The sequence below is a fragment of the Tamandua tetradactyla genome, chromosome 7 (assembly GCF_023851605.1).
Source record: "Tamandua tetradactyla isolate mTamTet1 chromosome 7, mTamTet1.pri, whole genome shotgun sequence".
Lineage (NCBI taxonomy): Eukaryota > Metazoa > Chordata > Mammalia > Pilosa > Myrmecophagidae > Tamandua > Tamandua tetradactyla.
Window position 1 is genome coordinate 171,097,876 of NC_135333.1, and position 19,703 is coordinate 171,117,578.

The window sequence follows — 19,703 nt, forward strand, 5'->3', positions numbered from 1 at the left end:
GAGATTAGACCCAAATAGGCGTTCTCCAAGACACTTACTAGTTAGAATGTCAGAGGTCAAAGAGAAAGAGAAGATCTTGAAAGCAGCAAGAGAAAAACAATCCATTACATACAAGGGAAACCCAATAAGACTATGTGTAGATTTCTCAGCAGAAACCATGGAAGCTAGAAGACAGTGGGATGATATATTTAAAATACTAAAAGAGAAAAACTGCCAACCAAGACTCCTATATCCAGCAAAATTATCCTTCAAAAATGAGGGAGAAATTAAAACATTCTCAGACAAAAAGTCACTGAAAGAATTTGTGACCAAGAGACCAGCTCTGCAAGAAATACTAAAGGGAGCACTAGAGTCAGATACAAAAAGACAGAAGAGAGAGATATGGAAAAGAGTGTAGAAAGAAGGAAAATCAGATACGATATATATAATACAAAAGGCAAAATGGTAGAGGAAAATATTATCCAAACAGTAATAACACTAAATGTCAATGGACTGAATTCCCCAATCAAAAGACATAGATTGGCAGAATGGATTAAAAAACAGGATCCTTCGATATGCTGTCTACAGGAAACACATCTTAGACCCAAAGATAAACATAGGTTGAAAGTGAAAGGTTGGGAAAAGATATTTCATGCAAATAACAACCAGAAAAGAGCAGGAGTGGCTATACTAATATCCAACAAATTAGACTTCAAATGTAAAACAGTTAAAAGAGACAAAGAAGGACACTATATACTAATAAAAGGAACAATTAAACAAGAAGACATAACAATCATAAATATTTACGCACCGAATCAGAATGCCCCAAAATACGTGAGGAATATACTGCAAACACTGAAAAGGGAAATAGACTCATATACCATAATAGTTGGAGACTTCAATTCACCACTCTCATCAAGGGACAGAACATCTAGACAGAGGATCAACAAAGAAATAGAGAATCTGAATATTACTATAAATGAACTAGACTTAATAGACATTTATAGGACATTACATCCCACAACAGCAGGATACACCTTTTTCTCAAGTGCTCATGGATCATTCTCAAAGATAGACCATATGCTGGGTCACAAAGCAAGTCTTAACAAATTTAAAAAGATTGAAATCTTACACAACACTTTCTCGGACCATAAAGGAATGATGTTGGAAATCAGTAATAGGCAGAGTGCCAGAAAACTCACAAATACGTGGAGGCTCAACAACACACTCCTAAACAACGACTGGGTCAAAGAAGAAATTGCAAGAGAAATTAGCAAATACCTCGAGGCGAATGAAAATGAAAACACAACATATCAAAACTTATGGGACGCAGCAAAGGCAGTGCTAAGAGGGAAATTTATTGCTCTAAATGCCTATATCAGAAAAGAAGAAAAGGCAAAAATTCAGGAATTAACTATCCATTTGGAAGAACTGGAGAAAGAACAGCAAGCTAACCCCAAAGCAAGCAAAAGGAAAGAAATAACAAAGATTAGAGCACAAATAAATGAAATTGAAAACATGAAAACAATAGAGAAAATAAATAAGGCCAGAAGTTGGTTCTATGAGAAAATCAATAAGATTGATGGGCCCTTAGCAAGATTGACAAAAAGAAGAAGAGAGAGGATGCAAATAAATAAGATCAGAAATGGAAGAGGAGACATAACTACTGACCTCACAGAAATAAAGGAGGTAATAACAGGATACTATGAACAACTTTACGCTAATAAATACAATAATTTAGAGGAAATGGACGGGTTCCTGGAAAGACATGAACAACCAACTTTGACTCAAGAAGACATAGATGACCTCAACAAACCAATCACAAGTAAAGAAATTGAATTAGTCATTCAAAAGCTTCCTAAAAAGAAAAGTCCAGGACCAGATGGCTTCACATGTGAATTCTACCAAACGTTCCAGAAAGAATTAGTACCAATTCTCTTCAAACTCTTCAAAAAAATCGAAGTGGAGGGAAAACTACCTAATTCATTCTATGAAGCCAACATCACCCTCATACCAAAACCAGGCAAAGATATTACAAAAAAAGAAAACTACAGACCAATCTCTCTAATGAATACAGATGCAAAAATCTTCAATAAAATTCTAGCAAATCGTATCCAACAACACATTAAAAGAATTATACATCATGACCAAGTAGGATTCATCCCAGGTATGCAAGGATGGTTCAACATAAGAAAATCAATTAATGTAATACACCATATCAACAAATCAAAGCAGAAAAATCACATGATCATCTCAATTGATGCAGAGAAGGCATTTGACAAGATTCAACATCCTTTCCTGCTGAAAACACTTCAAAAGATAGGAATACAAGGGAACTTCCTTAAAATGATAGGGGGAATATATGAAAAACCCACAGCTAATATCATCCTCAATGGGGAAAAATTGAAAACTTTCCCCCTAAGATCAGGAACAAGACAAGGATGTCCACTATCACCACTATTATTCAACATTGTGTTGGAGGTTCTAGCCAGAGCAATTAGACAAGAAAAAGAAATACAAGGCATCAAAATTGGAAAGGAAGAAGTAAAACTATCACTGTTTGCAGACGATATGATACTATACGTCGAAAACCCGGAAAAATCCACAACAAAACTACTAGAGCTAATAAATGAGTACAGCAAAGTAGCAGGTTACAAGATCAACATTCAAAAATCTGTAGCATTTCTATACACTAGTAATGAACAAGCGGAGGGGGAAATCAAGAAACGAATCCCATTTACAATTGCAACTAAAAGAATAAAATACCTAGGAATAAATTTAACTAAAGAGACAAAAAACCTATATAAAGAAAACTACAAAAAACTGCTAAAAGAAATCACAGAAGACCTAAATAGATGGACGGGCATACCGTGTTCATGGATTGGAAGACTAAATATAGTTAAGATGTCAATCCTACCTAAATTGATTTACAGATTCAATGCAATACCAATCAAAATTCCAACAACTTATTTTTCAGAAATAGAAAAACCAGTAAGCAAATTTATCTGGAAGGGCAGGGTGCCCCGAATTGCTAAAAACATCTTGAGGAAAAAAAACGAAGCTGGAGGTCTCGCGCTGCCTGACTTTAAGGCATATTATGAAGCCACAGTGGTCAAAACAGCATGGTATTGGCATAAAGATAGATATATCGACCAATGGAATCGAATAGAGTGCTCAGATATAGACCCTCTCATCTATGGACATTTGATCTTTGATAAGGCAGTCAAGCCAACTCACCTGGGACAGAGCAGTCTCTTCAATAAATGGTGCCTAGAGAACTGGATATCCATATGCAAAAGAATGAAAGAAGACCCATCTCTCACACCCTATACAAAAGTTAACTCAAAATGGATCAAAGATCTAAACATTAGGTCTAAGACCATAAAACAGTTAGAGGAAAATGTTGGGAGATATCTTATGGATCTTACAACTGGAGGCGGTTTTATGGACCTTAAACCTAAAGCAAGAGTACTGAAGAAGGAAATAAATAAATGGGAACTCCTCAAAATTAAACACTTTTGTGCATCAAAGAACTTCATCAAGAAAGTAGAAAGACAGCCTTCACAATGGGAGACAATATTTGGAAATGATATATCAGATAAAGGTCTAGTATCCAGAATTTATAAAGAGATTGTTCATCTCAACAACAAAAAGACAGCCAACCCAATTACAAAATGGGAAAAAGACTTGAACAGACACCTCTCAGAAGAGGAAATACGGATGGCCAAGAGGCACTTGAAGAGATGCTCAATGTCCCTGGCCATTAGAGAAATGCAAATCAAAACCACAATGAGATATCATCTCACACCCACCAGAATGGCCATTATCAACAAAACAGAAAATGACAAGTGCTGGAGAGGATGCGGAGAAAGAGGCACACTTATCCACTGTTGGTGGGAATGTCAAAGGGTGCAACCACTGTGGAAGGCAGTTTGGCGGTTCCTCAAAAAGCTGAATATAGAATTGCCATACGACCCAGCAATACCATTGCTAGGTATCTACTCAAAGGACTTAAGGGCAAAGACACAAACGGACATTTGCACACCAATGTTTATAGCAGCGTTATTTACAATTGCAAAGAGATGGAAACAGCCAAAATCTCCATCAACAGAAGAATGGCTAAACAAACTGTGGTATATACATACGATGGAATATTATGCAGCTTTAAGACAAGATAAACTTATGAACCATGTAATAACATGGATGGACCTAGAGAATATTATGCTGAGTGAATCCAGCCAAAAACTAAAGGACAAATACTGTATGGTCCCACTGATGTGAACGGACATTCGAGAATAAACTTGAAATATGTCATTGGTAACAGAGTTCAGCAGGAGTTAGAAACAGGGTAAGACAATGGGTAATTGAAGCTGAAGGGATACAGACTGTGCAACAGGACTAGATACAAAAACTCAAAAATGGACAGCACAATAATACCTAATTGTAAAGTAATCATGTTAAAACACTGAATGAAGCTGCATCTGAGCTATAAGTTTTTGTTTTTTTTTTGTTTTGTTTTGTTTTGATTTTACTATTATTACTTTTATTTTTTTCTCTATATTAACATTCTATATCTTTTTCGGTTATGTTGCTAGTTCTTCTAAACCAATGCAAATGTACTAAGAAATGATGATCATGCATCTATGTGATGATGTTAAGAATTAATGATTGCATATGCAGAATGGTATGATCTCTAAATGTTGGGTTAATTTCTTTTTTTCCGTTAATTAAAAAAAAAAAAAAAGAGAGAGAAGGGATAATTGGAGCTGAAGGGATACAGACTGTACAACGGGACTGGATATAAAAACTCAGAAATGGACAGCACAATACTACCCAATTGTAATGCAATTATGTTAAAACACTGAATGAAGCTGCATGTGAGGTATAGGTTTTTTGTTTTTGTTTTTTTTGTTTTTTTTTCTTTCTATTATTGTTTTAATTCTTATTCTGTTGTCTTTTTATTTCTTTTTCTAAATCGATGCAAATGTACTAAGAAATGATGAATATGCAACTATGTGATGTTATTAAGAATTACTGATTGTACATGTAGATTGGAATGATTTCTAATTGTTTTGTTAATTCTTTTTTTAATTAATAAAAAAAAAAAAAAACCTCTAAAAAAAAATGTTCTCACCTGTTTCACTGAAGCATTAATTTGGGCAATGATGTTCTGAGTCCCAGCTGCAGTGCCTGTGACAAAGGTGGGCCCGCCAAAGGCACTCACAAGTGCGGTGACTTCTAGGAGGTAGAACATTAGGGAACTGGATGCAGAGAAGGCAATCAGATTTGTAACCACAGACTCCTTCTTCTCTTGTAGGTGCATGGTTGGCTATGTGAATGCCAGTTTGTCTGTGTTTCGAATTTCTGACTTTGAAAACCGATCTGAGCCCGAGTCTGACGGCAGTGAATTCTCGGGGACGCCTCTCAAGTACTGCAGGTGGACGTGGCATTCTGCCTGAGTTGGGTGCTCTACGATGGGGGGTGGTGAGGGCGGGGCTCAGGCAGCCCCTTCTTGCTAAGTGGAGTTAAAGCAGTGATGCTCACCTTTGACTGCAAACTAGAACCACCTGGGGAGGTGGCATACCGGCCCTTGCCCGAGCTGCAACTCGGAGAGTTACAATGGAATCTCTGGGGTGGGACCCAGCATCAGTACCGTTAAACTTCCCAGGTGAAGCCAAAGTTGAGAACTACTGGTTTAGACAGAAAAACTGAAAATACACACGGTGAAGGGACTCAGGAAGCGCCTCTAAGTGGTTTGAGTGACAGCTGCTCTTTGTTCTGCTTCTCGCCACTCTTCCCCTTTCCACCCCATACCACATAACACCCCATTTCCAAATGCCGAACAGCTCAGATAAGCAAAGGGTTCCAGCTTGTCTCAGGTTGCGCCTCAGGAGCATTTGAAGTACGGTCATATTCCCAAACTGGCTCACTCGCTAAGAGGAAGTTAATTAAGCTGCATCTCTCAGTCCTGCTTTAGTGAATACTGTGGCGTAAAAAGTTTATGGAGTCAATATATCTTTATCTAATATTCCATCTTATACACAATTAAAACGTACTTCCCTTTCTCTTCTAGACTTTATTTGGACTATATTTGAAATGTAGGTAGCTAAAGTTGACCAAAAGAATCAGATTTGTTATCTTAATTGCAGAAAACAGAGTTCCCAGTTTTTCAGTAGCTGTGCTCTGCAAATAGTAAAAAGTTAGAATGGTCCATGTGAACTTTCAGTACTGTATAAAATACTTCTCCCTAAAATTCCATGTCTACGACAGGAACCATATGGGTACCTATGATGTAAGCATATATTAGAAAGACCAGTGTTTTAATTCTCTAGTCATCATCATCATGGCGAATACCAGCTGTTTGAGGTCACTAACTAGATTCATTTTTCTTAATTTCAGCAGCAGGCACTGGTAAATATCACCTTAATGGCAGTCTAATCACGATACATTGCTAATACCTTCCATAGGCACCAGTAATAATTGAGATGATGAGTCTCATGGTGATTCATTCTCGAGATGCTCATGGGGATGGTGATGGTGGAAGCTCTTATTTTTGTAGTCCATGACACTTTTCAGAGATACTCTGTATAGGAAGTTCCTCTGTGTTCTCATGTAAATCACGACTGGCCTTGTAGGCACTCTTAAATGAGACCCTGGAGAGTCATGATATCATCCAGACAGGGGAAATCAGTATGTCTGCAGAGCAGGACTGCTGAGACAGCAATAATGTCCAGATCTGTCCACATTTCTGGAGCCAGTGAAAAGAACACCGAGTTCAAATTCGAGTTTTACCATTAAAATATATATATGTGGATGATATTGGGAGAGTCAGTTTTTACTGCTTGGTTTCCTCACCTGTGCTAATGGTAATAGGGAGGGCGAAGTGCTGTCACGTAGATTAAAGTTCCTCAGATAGCACCTGGCCCCTAGTAGGTGCTCAACAAATAGGTGTGCTGACGCACGTCAAGGAGCATGCAGTAGGCAAGGCTCTTAGCAGCAAGTGGCAGAAACCCAGTGTAAATTGACAAGCAAAAAGACACTGGTTTTGTCACGTGGAGGTTCCAGGGTTGACACTCATGATTGATTCTGGTGACTGGAGGTTCAAGGGTTGATGTTAGCTTTGACAATGGCTGCACCCAAAGCTTTAAGCAGTGTCATCAGGGCACCGTCTCTGCTGGCTGGCTCTCTTTTGCTCCACTGACTTCATTCTCAAACAGGCTCTTTCCACACAGTACATGACAGCCACTGGCTGCTTTAGACTCATCTCCTGTTGGCTTAGTGATCATCAACTAGTGATAGTTTTAGCAAAAGTCATGGTGCTAAGTCTCACCAATCAGATGTGATCATCTTTTGAGCTGCAGTCAGGAGAAGGAACTAGTCCCACCCCAACCCACATGGATGATTCCCCAGAGGAGAAGAGCTATTCTGTCACCAAAAGAAGAGTGTAAAACAACAGCATAACAGCAGATGTCTAGCATAAATAAATTTTTCAAACTTTTCTCCCACGAAGGAGGACCACGTATGGGGAAGGAAGAGATTTGGGAATCAGAAAAATCCTAGTTTGGGATGTAACGTCCTCTCTGTATTTGTAGGTACCGCGACTACCGTGACCCTCCTCATTCACCGATGCCCTATGGCTACACCCTGCAGTTCTGGCACGTCCTAGCAGCTCGGTTGGCTTTTATCATTGTGTTTGAGGTCAGTTTTCTCAATCTGTTCCTCAATATCCTTTGAGATAAAGTAAAAAAGAACAGTGAGTAAATATAAGTTATAGGAAATTTCAATGTGATTATCTAAGAAGTAGCAGAGTAATACTTAATCACTTTTTTTATCTTCTTCCTTTTTATTCTCCTTAATTGAAGTATTTGAAATTTCTAAGAAATATTTGAAAATATTCTTGATTGTTAATGAACAAATCAGGAATCATTGGTTCTAAATTTACTATTCCAGAGCTATGGTTCTTAAACTTTAAGGAAAATGTAGTTTCCCCACCCCCACCTCCAGGGAGTCTGATAAATCATGTCTGTAAATTGCTTTTCACAAGACCATGAAAATGATTCTGATGCAGGTGTTCAAGAACATAGTTTAAAAAATTGTCTAGATATTACAAGTTGGACTCATCATGGCATTAATTACACCCAAGCACACGAAGAAGTATCCATTATTTAAGACTCAAAATTTATTTTAAAACATAAAATCTACCTAGCAAATACCTATGTTATCTGTCAATAAAAATACATCATGTATTTTCTTTTAGTCTTTATGAAAATTGCTACTAAAAATAGCTTGCATTCTGTAACTCTAGTCATAAATGGAAATTTCATCTTTTATCATATAGATTGCAGGTTGCCTCTTGGCCTGGACCAGAAGTTTTCCATGCCTTTCCTTAACTGTGTGCCTTCATTCCAGAAACCAAGAGGGAAAAAAGTCAATATTAAGCTTCCATGGGAATTGGCTTTACAATGGCTCAATATCTCTTTAATGAAGATATTTTTAACTCACCATTGTCTTAAATTTCTTCTAACAAAATTAAAAAGGGGTTGTATTCTTATCATTTGGCTTTTCAAATATAACTTCCCATTTCCTTCTAATTCATATTGTTATTAACTATTTAAAAATACTAGCAATATAATACTAGGATTGTATGACATGCATGGATCATCAAATTTACAAAGTTTTAAACAAAATTAAGTAATGCTCAACAGTATCTTTTGGGCATCATTTAATCATTATTTAGTAATTTAGAATTCTAAGGCCCATACAATTGTCACCCCATACTTTGTTGGTCATCACCATACCATGAGAGATTCTAGAGTTCCTGTTATTACTATTTCAAATTAAAAAAAAATAACAATTTACCAAAAAAAGGGTTTTTTCTTCCTGTAATAATTACTTCCCTGAAAATTCTTGGTAATTCTTAACAATCAAGATTTCTAAAGCATTTGGCAATCTACAAAGCATTTGGAAACATTCTCTTATAATTTTCATACAATTCCCCATTTTTGAAATGAAGAAATTGAGGCCCGGAGAAATTAAGCTACTAATCCTCAGGTAGACAGCTCTGAAATAGCAGAAGCTACCGTGGGCGTGCAAGCCTGGGTTTCCTGACTCCACAGTGTGCGTTCTTCTGGCGCTCGCGATTGTGGGACCCTTCCTTCTCCACCTTCTTTCTCGACTCCTCTTCTCTCCCTTCTCCCTAAGTGGAGCCGCCAGACCCAGTTCAGTCCCCCCACCCCACCTCATACTTAGGCTCTTCTTTCATCACAGCCCCTCTGCCGGCCACATCCCACCTTCCAGAAATCCCGGAGGCTCCAAATCACTGGCATGGGAGGAGTTCTGAGCCATCTGCAAAGGCTCTTTTGGGCCAAGAAGGGACACTACACCTGACTCTGTTGTGTTCTCTGTATTTATAGCACCTCGTGTTTTGCATAAAGCACCTCATTTCCTATCTGATCCCAGACCTCCCAAAAGATCTAAGGGATCGAATGAGAAGAGAGAAGTACTTGATTCAGGAGATGATGTATGAAGCAGAACTGGAGCGTCTCCAGAAGGAGCGAAAGGAGAGGAAGAAAAATGGAAAAGCACATCACAACGAGTGGCCGTGACCAGGTGGGTGCCAGGCCTTCTCGTGCTGGGACACCACTCCACGTGGGAGGGGTGGTTCACTCCCCGCAGCAAAGCTTGACATTGTGGTACTGACAGGGTTCAAAATATGCCCCTTAGGAGTTTCCAGTACCAGCTGTTTCTTACTCTCATAATTGCACATTTAATTTGCTCTCCCACACCCCTCCTGTGACTGACTCTTCTCTGCCTGCATGACTCTCACCTGGTGGTCAAGAGCTTGGGGAGGTGGCCCAGGTGTTCTCTGAATAAGCCTTCCTCTCCTACTCCAGCCGTTCTGGCCTCCTTAATACCCCTAGGGAAGCAGGCCCATTCCTTCTGTTGAGGTCAGCCTTTCAGCCTCCCCTCCCAGAGGTGCCCTCCTCGCACCCACTCCTTGTCTCCTCCCGGGCTGACCCACCTCACACCACTCAAGCTGGTCCGCCCTCCGAGACTCGCGCTTTCTAAACTCCTCTGGTAGGTACTGTCAGTAGGACATAGGTTGACATTGCCTGATTTGTGTCATTACTTTAGGAACTTCGAATAATTATCAGGCTTCCCAGTCCAGGTGGAGCATCTTCAGAGCAGTCTCTGAACTGGAGTTTTATTCTTTCAAGCAGTCCAGCACAGTGCTAGGCACATGACACTCACTGAGTGTACATTCGGTTAATAAAGGGTAGATCAAAGACTGAGTGCCTTGTAAGAGAAACTCATGCTCCCTCATGCCCCATCAAAAAATTCTTGTAAGGCTTCTCTCTGGCAGGTCAGTAACTAGCTATGTGACCTTGGATAAGCTACTTCTTCAGGCCTCATTTTCCTCGGTGCTAAAATAATTAGATGAGCTTTCTGTTCTGATATTCTGCGTGTCTTATAGTATTACAGCATTTCTTTTGCCCTCTTTGTCCTTCAATTCTCTCTTTTGTTTTATTGAAAACTAACTTTGAAAACATTTTCCAAAATTTGGCCTCCAGAAGAAAAGCAAAATATGTGAAAGCAGAGTATGCTTTTCACTTTTCATAGATTAAAGCATAGTGCATAGAAGAGATCAACAGAGATGTTTGTTATTTAGGAAAGTTTTATCAACCAGATGTGTGTTCAGAGTCCAGGAGATTATTATGGCTTGGATGTGAGGGTGGGATTAGAGGAACTATTCTAAATCTCCGGCCCCAGGGATAAAAGTGGAATATAGACGATGAACCCTGGCCCTGCCCTCAATTCCAGGGTCGACCTTGGCTTCATTAGCAGCATGATGCATTTTAATACTTAGGAATTTTACAGTTTCTTGGATCTTCTCCTTGCTGGCTTGTGACTTTGATCAAATCACTTAACCTTCCTGAGCCTGCTCATCTGACAGAATTAATACACAGCTCAAATAAGGCAACAAATGCGAGACATGAACTAAACAATTAAGTGCTGTAGAACACTACAAGGACTTTGTCTTATTGTTAAGCAGTGTGTTGTAGTTGACCCAGGTTCTAGAGCTGTCTTTTCCTCTCTCTACTTTATGATCTGGGACAGAACATTTACGTGGAGCTTCACATTTGCAAAAATAAGAGTTCGACTAAACTACCTTAGGGGCCCACCTCAATTCTGTGGTTTGCCCCAAGCCTGTGGCTCCCTCACCCCTCCTCATCTCTTCCCTGGTCTGGTCAACCTCCGGAGAAACAAGGCTGACTCTAAGTGGCTAGCTATGTGGGGTTGGGAGGCAAGTATTCATGACAAGAAGCGCCCCCGGCCTGACAAGGCCCTGAGGTGTCCGTCTCCTGGCCCGGGAGCCCCATCCATGAGGGTGGGTCTGGAGGTGGATCCTTCAGCCCCCGGGGCGTCTTGAGATGACAGCAGCTCACCCAGCTGCCTGAGGACAATTTCTTGAGATCACATGAGCAGAACCACACAACAAAACTGCTTTGCGTTCTGGACCAACAGAAACTGTGATGTAACAAATATTCACTGTTTTAAGCTGGTAAAAAAGAAGAAGAAGAAGGAAAGAGAGGAAAAAAGAAGGAAGAGAATTGCTCCTGTAGGTACGGCGCCCACAGACCAACGTGCCGAATGGCCTGCCCACACCTTGGGCTGCTCCCTTAAGCTTCTGGCCCATCCTTTTGGGATGTTTTCTTCCCGAGGAGGCCATTTCTCATTTTTGTTTAAAGCATCGTGTTTGTCTGTCGGTCTATCCCTGCCCACCCCCACCCCGCGCTGGCAGGATGTCCCTTGCCTCGGACTGCTTCTCTGACTCAGTTTGTTCATTTGTAAAGCAGGACGCATAGTGTTGATTCCTATGCGCACTACCTCAGCTCGGGTTCTCTGCATGCCTTCGGTGCATAGTGAGCACAGGTACTGCACGTCACATTCTTCGGCCTGTGTGCGCACCTGTGACTGCGACGCCTTCTTCTCTTTTTTCCAGGCTCATTTCCGGGCCAAGGGCCTGAACTCTGTCCGCTTCTCCCAGCCGTGCATGGGCACACTGGCGTGGACGGCTCCCCGCGCCCCCGCAGTGCATGCCGCAGGCCCGGGCAGCAGGGGCAGGTGGACGCCCTGCGGGGGGCCGAGCGCCGTGGAGCCCCGCGGCAGGGCAGCGCACGGCTGCTCCCGCCCTGCGCCGCTCCTCACCAAGCCTGCATGCCACGGGCACTTGCATGCCCACGTTTTTAAACCAAGGGGAACTTGTATACCAGGCCTGTTTTTCAGCCTGTTTGCTACCTTTTTTGCATTCTATTCTGTGTGAATTTTACAGACACTGGGCTAAAAAGCGTGTTCAGACACCTGGACACTCATTCCTAGAATGTCATCCTGTGGTCCAACTCCATGTGGCCAGACACACACGAGACCCTGTTTACAACTTTTTCTTTCTTTTTCCTTTCTTTATTCCAGATCTTTCTGAGGAGATGATTATATGACATATCTATAGCTATGTGTATGGCCATAGATGTATTTCTGTGTGTACATATGTATAGTCATATATTCCTACATATGTACATACAAATCCAGATATATAAAGTACATAAGGATTCCTTACTTGTAAATAGCCAACAGGTACTGACATGAATGATGAGTTTTCACATTTAAATAATCATCAACATAAAGCCATGTTTAATGCTTGTATAATGTGATGCAATAAAATTTAAAATAAATTTATGCACATGGAATATTTTCAGCTGGGTCTTCTGACATTCTGTTGTGTTTTCTTTGCCTAGATGAAGAGGGAAAATAGCAGAGTGAAATCTTTTTTGAAAGGTCTACACTCTCACATACTCCCAAGAAATCACCTCACCCTGCAGAGAGTTTTCTTCCTAACCCTTCTTTTCCTTCTTGCTTCCATGCTACCCTCTTGGGGTTCCAGTAGGGCTAACTGGAAATCATTCAGAAGACCTTGGAAAATTCCATTAACACAGATAAGGAAATCTGAACTATAACTAATGTACTTATGATGATTTTAATTTCCCTGCCTACTGGTATAGCCTAGTAATGCTAAGAGAGGGGATGGCTGTCTCAAAAAAAAAAAAAAAGAAAATGAGTATTTATAAGCAATACCTATTGTTACTCTTCTTTCAGGGAAGCAGAACCTGGTTTTCAACTGTGTTCTCCTGTAGCTGCCCTAGTTGGGGTTGGGGGAAGTTCTCCCATCACATGTCCCTCAAACACCTTGGCTCTGGGTTCCCCTGAGTTGATTGTCAAAGACCCGGAGCTCCCTTAAATGGGAGCAGAGTGGCTTTGGGCAAAGTGGAACGTCAGGTATTTCCTGGTTTCATCTAGCACTCCCTCTGATCTAACATTCTTGGGCATGAAATGCTGAGCTAGCAGGGCTTAAACAACTAAGGAGATGCATTTTATGGGAATCGAAGTTGAGAAGCCATTGACAGAGTTCTCTTTTCAATCACTGGATAAGAGGTTCTGAAGTATTTCACACCAACCCTGGGGAGAAGAATTTCCAAAGAAGGTCTCAGGAGATGAAATGCAAAGAGACGCTCCAAAAGGTAACTTCCCTACAGACTCAGTGTTGTCATATTTGCTCACCAAGCCTAAAGCTCCACCTTTGTCATCCCAATAAATCCTTGGCTTTGACCCATTCACATCTGTGCTCCTCCTTGGAACAAGGAAAACGACGGGGACAGGGAAAAGAATTGTGAGCCCCTCCTTGAGTTTGGAATGTGCCATGAACAGTCAGAGCTAGGACCAGCAGGATAAATAAATCAGTAAATAGTTCTGAATGCCTCTTTCTACCTAGTCTAAGCATAAGCAGAACCTAAGAAACTCTATGGCCAGAAATTTGTTCTGCTTGTGGAATCCGCCTTTGCTCTAAGTGCCTCTGGTGATCTCAGTTCCTGATATGTTTATAACACACATTTCTTTTCTTTCCTTCCCTTCTGCCTTCCCTTTTTCCTTCCTCCCTTGTTTCCCTCCTTCCTGTCTTTCTAACAAAAGTGAATATACTTGTTCATCTTTGTATTTTGGGTACAAGAAACATGCTAATATTTTAAGATATTTTTAGGTCTATGGTATGAGGAAGGTAAATCAGGCTATAAATGGTAATTTCTGAACTGCTTTTTAGAAAATCAAATGTCTATTAGATGGATGTATAGTGGTTAAAAAAAACAATATATAGCCAGCAAAATACTAGCATATGTTCCTGATGCATTTTGTTTCTCAGTTTTGATTTGTAATATTTAAAATATAAGATATAATAAGTAGTCCACAATTTGATGATTTGCTAATTTATGTAATCTAATAAGTCTTCATAAGACTAGAATGTTAAAAAATACCCTACTTCAGTGCTATATTCTTCATATAAAACATTGGCTCTCTGGATCCCCCAGAAATAGAGTGATTCTGGACATAAAGTTATCCCTAAATTAGTGTTCCAGTTTGCTAGCTGCTGGAATGCAACACACTAGAGATGGATTGGCTTTTAATAAAAGGGGATTAATTTAGTTAAAAACGTCTAGTTCTTCAGAGGAAAGGCAGCTAACTTTCAGCTGAGGTTCTTTCTTATGTGGGACGGCACAGGGTGATCTCTGCTGGCCTTCTCTCCAGGCCTCTGGGTTCCAACAACTTTCCCCAGGGTGATTCCTTTCAGCATCTCCAAAGGCCTGGGCTGAGCTGCGAGTGCTGAGATGAGGTCTGCTGAGCTGCTTGGGCTGTGCTACATTGAGCGCTCTCATTTAAGCACCAGCCAATTAAATCAAACATTCATTGCAGCAGGCACACCTCCTAGCCGACTGCAGATGTAATCAGCAACAGATGAGGTTCACATACCATTGGCTCATGTCCACAGCAACAGAACTAGGCACCTTCAGCTGGCCAAGTTGACACCTGAACCTAACCACTGCAGTTGGTAAGGAAATTTAATCTTTGAACTGCCAAAATTTTATTTTGGCTAAATTTTAAAATGAGAATCTATAAACATACTTTGCACTTTCTAGGCTTTTTTAAACAGAGGAAACTGAAACCCACTTATCCTCCTTTTGATCATTCAGTATCATCATGGTAAATATTATTCTAATGGGCAGTAGAGACAAGTGCCTCTGCCAGGCAGCAAACTCTCCTGGGCTTTAACACTCTAGAACTTTGAATGATTCTTGGGGAGGTATTGGTAAAAGTCCCAACTCTGCATCTAGCCTTCCAAGCTGACCACCCACTTTCACAATCTTCCTTTACCTTGTGACCTCCATGCTGACCAAGTCCATCTCTTCACCATCCCCCTAACAGCAGACTCCTTCCCTCCATCCAGAGTTTCACTTAACTCTTCCTCCAACATCCATGCTATAATGTCTCCTCTCTCCTTTGCTTACTCAGAGTCTATTTCTACAGCCTTAAGGTCGACCTCAAACTCTAGCTTTTCAACAAGTATGTCTTCCAGCAAGTCCTCTGTACTGGACTCCCTCTCCTCCCCAGAGTCTCCTCTTGCACAGTCTGCCCCACTTGTTTGGGTGCTCTTCCATATGCACTGTTCCTCAGCATATCTGTTTTATTTCTCCAGATAGCTTATAAGTGACAAAGGTCAAGAACCACACCTTCACGCTCCCCAGTCCTTAGCAGAATGTGATGCCCACAGGCAACACTTCAGTCCTTCATTAAATAAATGACTCTGAAGGATGAGCACTCATATACTAGCATAAGTATACGCTTTCCTGAATATATATATATATATTTCAACATGAAAGAAACAATTGCAGGACTTCAATTTCATATAAGCTTCCAGTGATGGAACTAAAGCTACTCAGAGCATACCTGATACGTAAGTGCCCGCTATTATTTTGCCAACAAAGACACTGAATAATTTCCCAAGACTTCCCATTGACAGCCAGGATTTACACATTAATTTTATAACATTTTCATACACACAAAATGAGAGACTTACTTAACAATGTTTCTATTACAAGAGTGGTTTTAAATACTTGAAGTATTCTGTTCAGACTGGAATTCCCACTTCTTGGTAGGGAAGGACAGATGCTAGAGCCATTATCAGTGGAATCCTAGGTGTGCCCAGTCATACTCAATTTGCACTAATGTTAGTCCCCAAGAAAGTAATCATTCACTTTCATTAATTCAGACCTCACTAATTAGGAAATTGTGATCATTTCAATGGGCTGAGCTTCAAAGCAAATAATGTGAACAAAATAGAAGATATGTTCAAACCATTTTTAAAGGAATTATTAATATATAGTTTATTTACTGCTTATGAGCCCAGTTGCACTTTCCACTAATTATCACTATCCAGTAGTCCTCAAACTCTAGCAAGCATCAGCATCTCCTGGGCCCTCCTACCAGCACTCTGATTCAGCGGGTCCAGAGTTGGCCAGAAGATTGGAGTTTCTAACAAGTACCTTGGTGGCGTTGATACTGTTGGTTGGAAATCACACTGAAAATCACTGATCTAGGCAGTATTTTATTGTCATAATTTGAGTTACTTTATATATTCTATAATTCAATCTATTTTCTACAATTCAATAATATACTCTTCAGTTCTCTACAATAAATTCCATTTCCTGAGCTGATTAGTTTTCTCTGACTATATGATATTTTAGAGACTGGTAGGAATGTAGGTGGGCAGCAATTTCACCCTAGGGAAACTAAGGTAGTCTTAGTTACTCTCACAGTTATCGGTTAACTGCATCAGTCAACTCAAAGAACTGTCATTAGAGGGTTCTTAGCTGAACTGAGCACTGCCCATTTCTTCATAGATCTGGATGGTACCCCACTAAGGCCCTTCACCTTGACAACTGTGTATTCATCCAGAAGCCTGAGAATAAATCTTCTCAACTCCAACCCCACCTTCACCACTCAGGAGTGAGTTTACATCAGCATGTACAGTAAAGTGAAAATATTAAGATTATGGGGCCTGGAGACACAGGCAAGGTGCATGATCTCGGACATGGGATGGACTTCTCCAAGATGCTGTTTCCTCATGGTGAACACCGTAGCACACTGCCAGATCCCCCATCAGTGAATGGGATCTTGTCCCTGCTGTTGGGACTGTGAATAAGGGACTTCATATTTCTCTACTTCAAAATTACATTATATTTTGCTTCTGTTAAGATCCCAAATGACTTTCCTCTGAAATTCAGAGATTTTCAATTAAAGAAATTCTCCAACCCAGAGAATAGGAGAAAATATTTGCAAATCAAAGATCCGATAAGGGACTTGTATCTAGCGTATATAAAGAACTCTCACAATTCAATAATAAAAATACAAATAGACTAATTAAAAATGGGCAAAATTTCAAATACTTATTTATCCAAAGAAGATATACAGGTGACCAATGAGCATGAAAAAAATGCTCCACATAATAAGCCATCAGAGAAATTCAAATCGAACCCACAATGAATTACCACTTCACACCCACTCAGACATCCAGAATAAAAAATACAGATAATAAGTGTTTTTAAGGATGTGAAGAAATTGCAACCCTCATACTTTGCTAGTGGAAATGCAAATTGTCCCAGCCACTTTGGAAAACAGTCTGGTAGTGACTCGAAAGATTAAGCATAGAGTTACCATGCAATCAGGAGTTCCACTCCTAGACATATACCAGGAGAAGTGAAAACATGTCGCACAAACACGTGCGCATGAATGTTCAGAGCAGCAGTTTTCATAATAGCCAAAACGTGGAAACAGCTTGAATGATAAATACAAGGTGTTGTAGTCATAACGGTGGAATATTATTCAGCCATAAAAAGGAATGACATACTGATATATGCTACTACAACATGGATGAACCTTGAAAACAAAACTAAGCTGATGAAGACAGGCACAAAAGACCACATATTTTATTATTTCATTTATATGAATGTCCAGAATAGGCAAATCTGCAGAAATAGAAAGCAGATTAGTGGTGTGGTGGATATGGGGAATGACTGCCATTGGGTACAGGGTTTATTTGTGGAGTGAAAAAAAAGTTCTAAAATTGATTGTGGTGATGGTTGTACAATGCTATGCAGATACTGAAAACCATTTAGTTGTACACTTTAAATGAATGAATTTTATGCTAAATGAATTACATCTCAATAAAGCTATTATATAAAAACAAAAGACTCTCCACATCTCTTGACATTCGTATATTCAGCTTAGAACATGTTTTCCTATTTTACATGTTGCTTCAGAATGAAGATACATGATAAATATGTCCCCATGCCTCTGCAGCCCATGAGCAAACAAGTTAAAAGAATAACAACAGAACTTCCAGCAATTTGTGGTCCAAATTGATGCAGATGGATCCCTACTGCTGCAATTCTGGATAAAATATCACAAAACAAAAAAATTAGTACATAATCATACTTAAAGAAAATGGAAATCCCAGTCCCAAATTTAGAAAGAAACTCTAATCCATAACAATGGTACCAGAAGATATTGAGTAGCCTATGGAAGTGAAAACCCTGCTGGGTTCCTATGTCCTCTGGGGACAAAAATGAGGTGTCTGCCCAAACAGTGTGGATGAGCTGAAACTCATTTCCAGATAGCACCAAAAGCGTGAAGCCTTGAAGAACTGCCCCACCAGCTGAAAGAAAATTTTTTAAAAATCTGCCCAGAGGTTCAAAGAAGTACTGAGAATATTTGCTTCTATTCGAGTCTTTTGATAGAAAACAAGCAAACAAAAAAGCACCTGAGAAACAGAAACCTAAGTCTATACTATGTATGAGTATAGGATGCAAATTTATATTATGAGCCTAAGTGGGAAATAATGATAGAACTTTTTTAAAACCTTGAAACAACAAGAGTCTAGTGAAAAAAAATCTAATTTAAAACTTCTCTATAGGGATTATTTTGCTAACTAGAGTCCAGGGTACAATCACTAGAAAAAAGACAATCCCTTTTGAAGATAAATCCCATTTAAAATTACCAACGACATATGGAAAGAAACCACCATGTGGGTGAGTAAGTGTTTTAGTTTGCTAGCTGCTGGAATGTAATATACCAGAAATGGAGCAGCTTTTGAAAAAGGAATTTATTAAGTTGCAACTTTACAGTTCTTAGGTTATGAAAATGTCCAAACTAAGGCATTCAGTAAAAGATACCTTGGATCAAGAGGGCTGATGATGTTAGGGGTTTCCTTCCAACTGGAAAGGCACATGGCAACATCTGCTTGCTTTCTCTCCTCATTTTGTGAGGATTCCCCAGGGCATCTCCAAAGGTCTCTGGCTGTGTGGGTTCTATTGGTTCCATTGGCTCTGAGATTTTTCCAAAATGGTTCCCTCTTAAAGGTATCCAGTAAACAACCCTACCTTGAATGGGTGGAGACACACCTCCATGGAAACTACCTAATCAAAAGTTAACCACCCACAATTGGGTGGGCCACATCTCAACAATCAACAAACTGACTAATATTGCATGAGAACTAAAGGACATGGCTTTTCTGAGGTACACAACAGATTCAAGCTGGCACAGTAAGCAGATGAACACATAGGAGAATTAGTACCCCCAATAATTTCAGATAATATAACATCTAAGATTATTAAATATGGCTAAAATTTTTAAGAGATATAAGAATGATTGCAAATTATAATGAAAGAATCCAATATTGTGAATAAAGGAATAAGCAAATTTGAAAAAGAAGCAGATACAGCCCTAGTAATGAAAAAATATTAAATCATTGAAATGTAAAATTCTATAGACAGGTTAAAAACAAG

The 19,703-nt window shown here is 39.8% G+C and overlaps 1 protein-coding gene across 1 annotated transcript in view; it reads left to right on the forward strand.

Annotated features, from left to right (window-relative positions):
* ANO4 (anoctamin 4) overlaps window positions 1-10,333 on the forward strand; it is a 445,798-nt gene extending 435,465 nt beyond the window's left edge. Inside the window, exons 29-32 of the mRNA XM_077168293.1 lie at window positions 5,297-5,416; window positions 7,572-7,677; window positions 9,393-9,588; window positions 10,114-10,333. Of these exons, the coding sequence (XP_077024408.1) occupies window positions 5,297-5,416; window positions 7,572-7,677; window positions 9,393-9,584 (418 nt within the window). The 3' untranslated portion in view covers window positions 9,585-9,588; window positions 10,114-10,333. The remainder of the gene's footprint in view (window positions 1-5,296; window positions 5,417-7,571; window positions 7,678-9,392; window positions 9,589-10,113) is intronic.
* The last annotated feature ends 9,370 nt before the right edge of the window (window positions 10,334-19,703 follow it).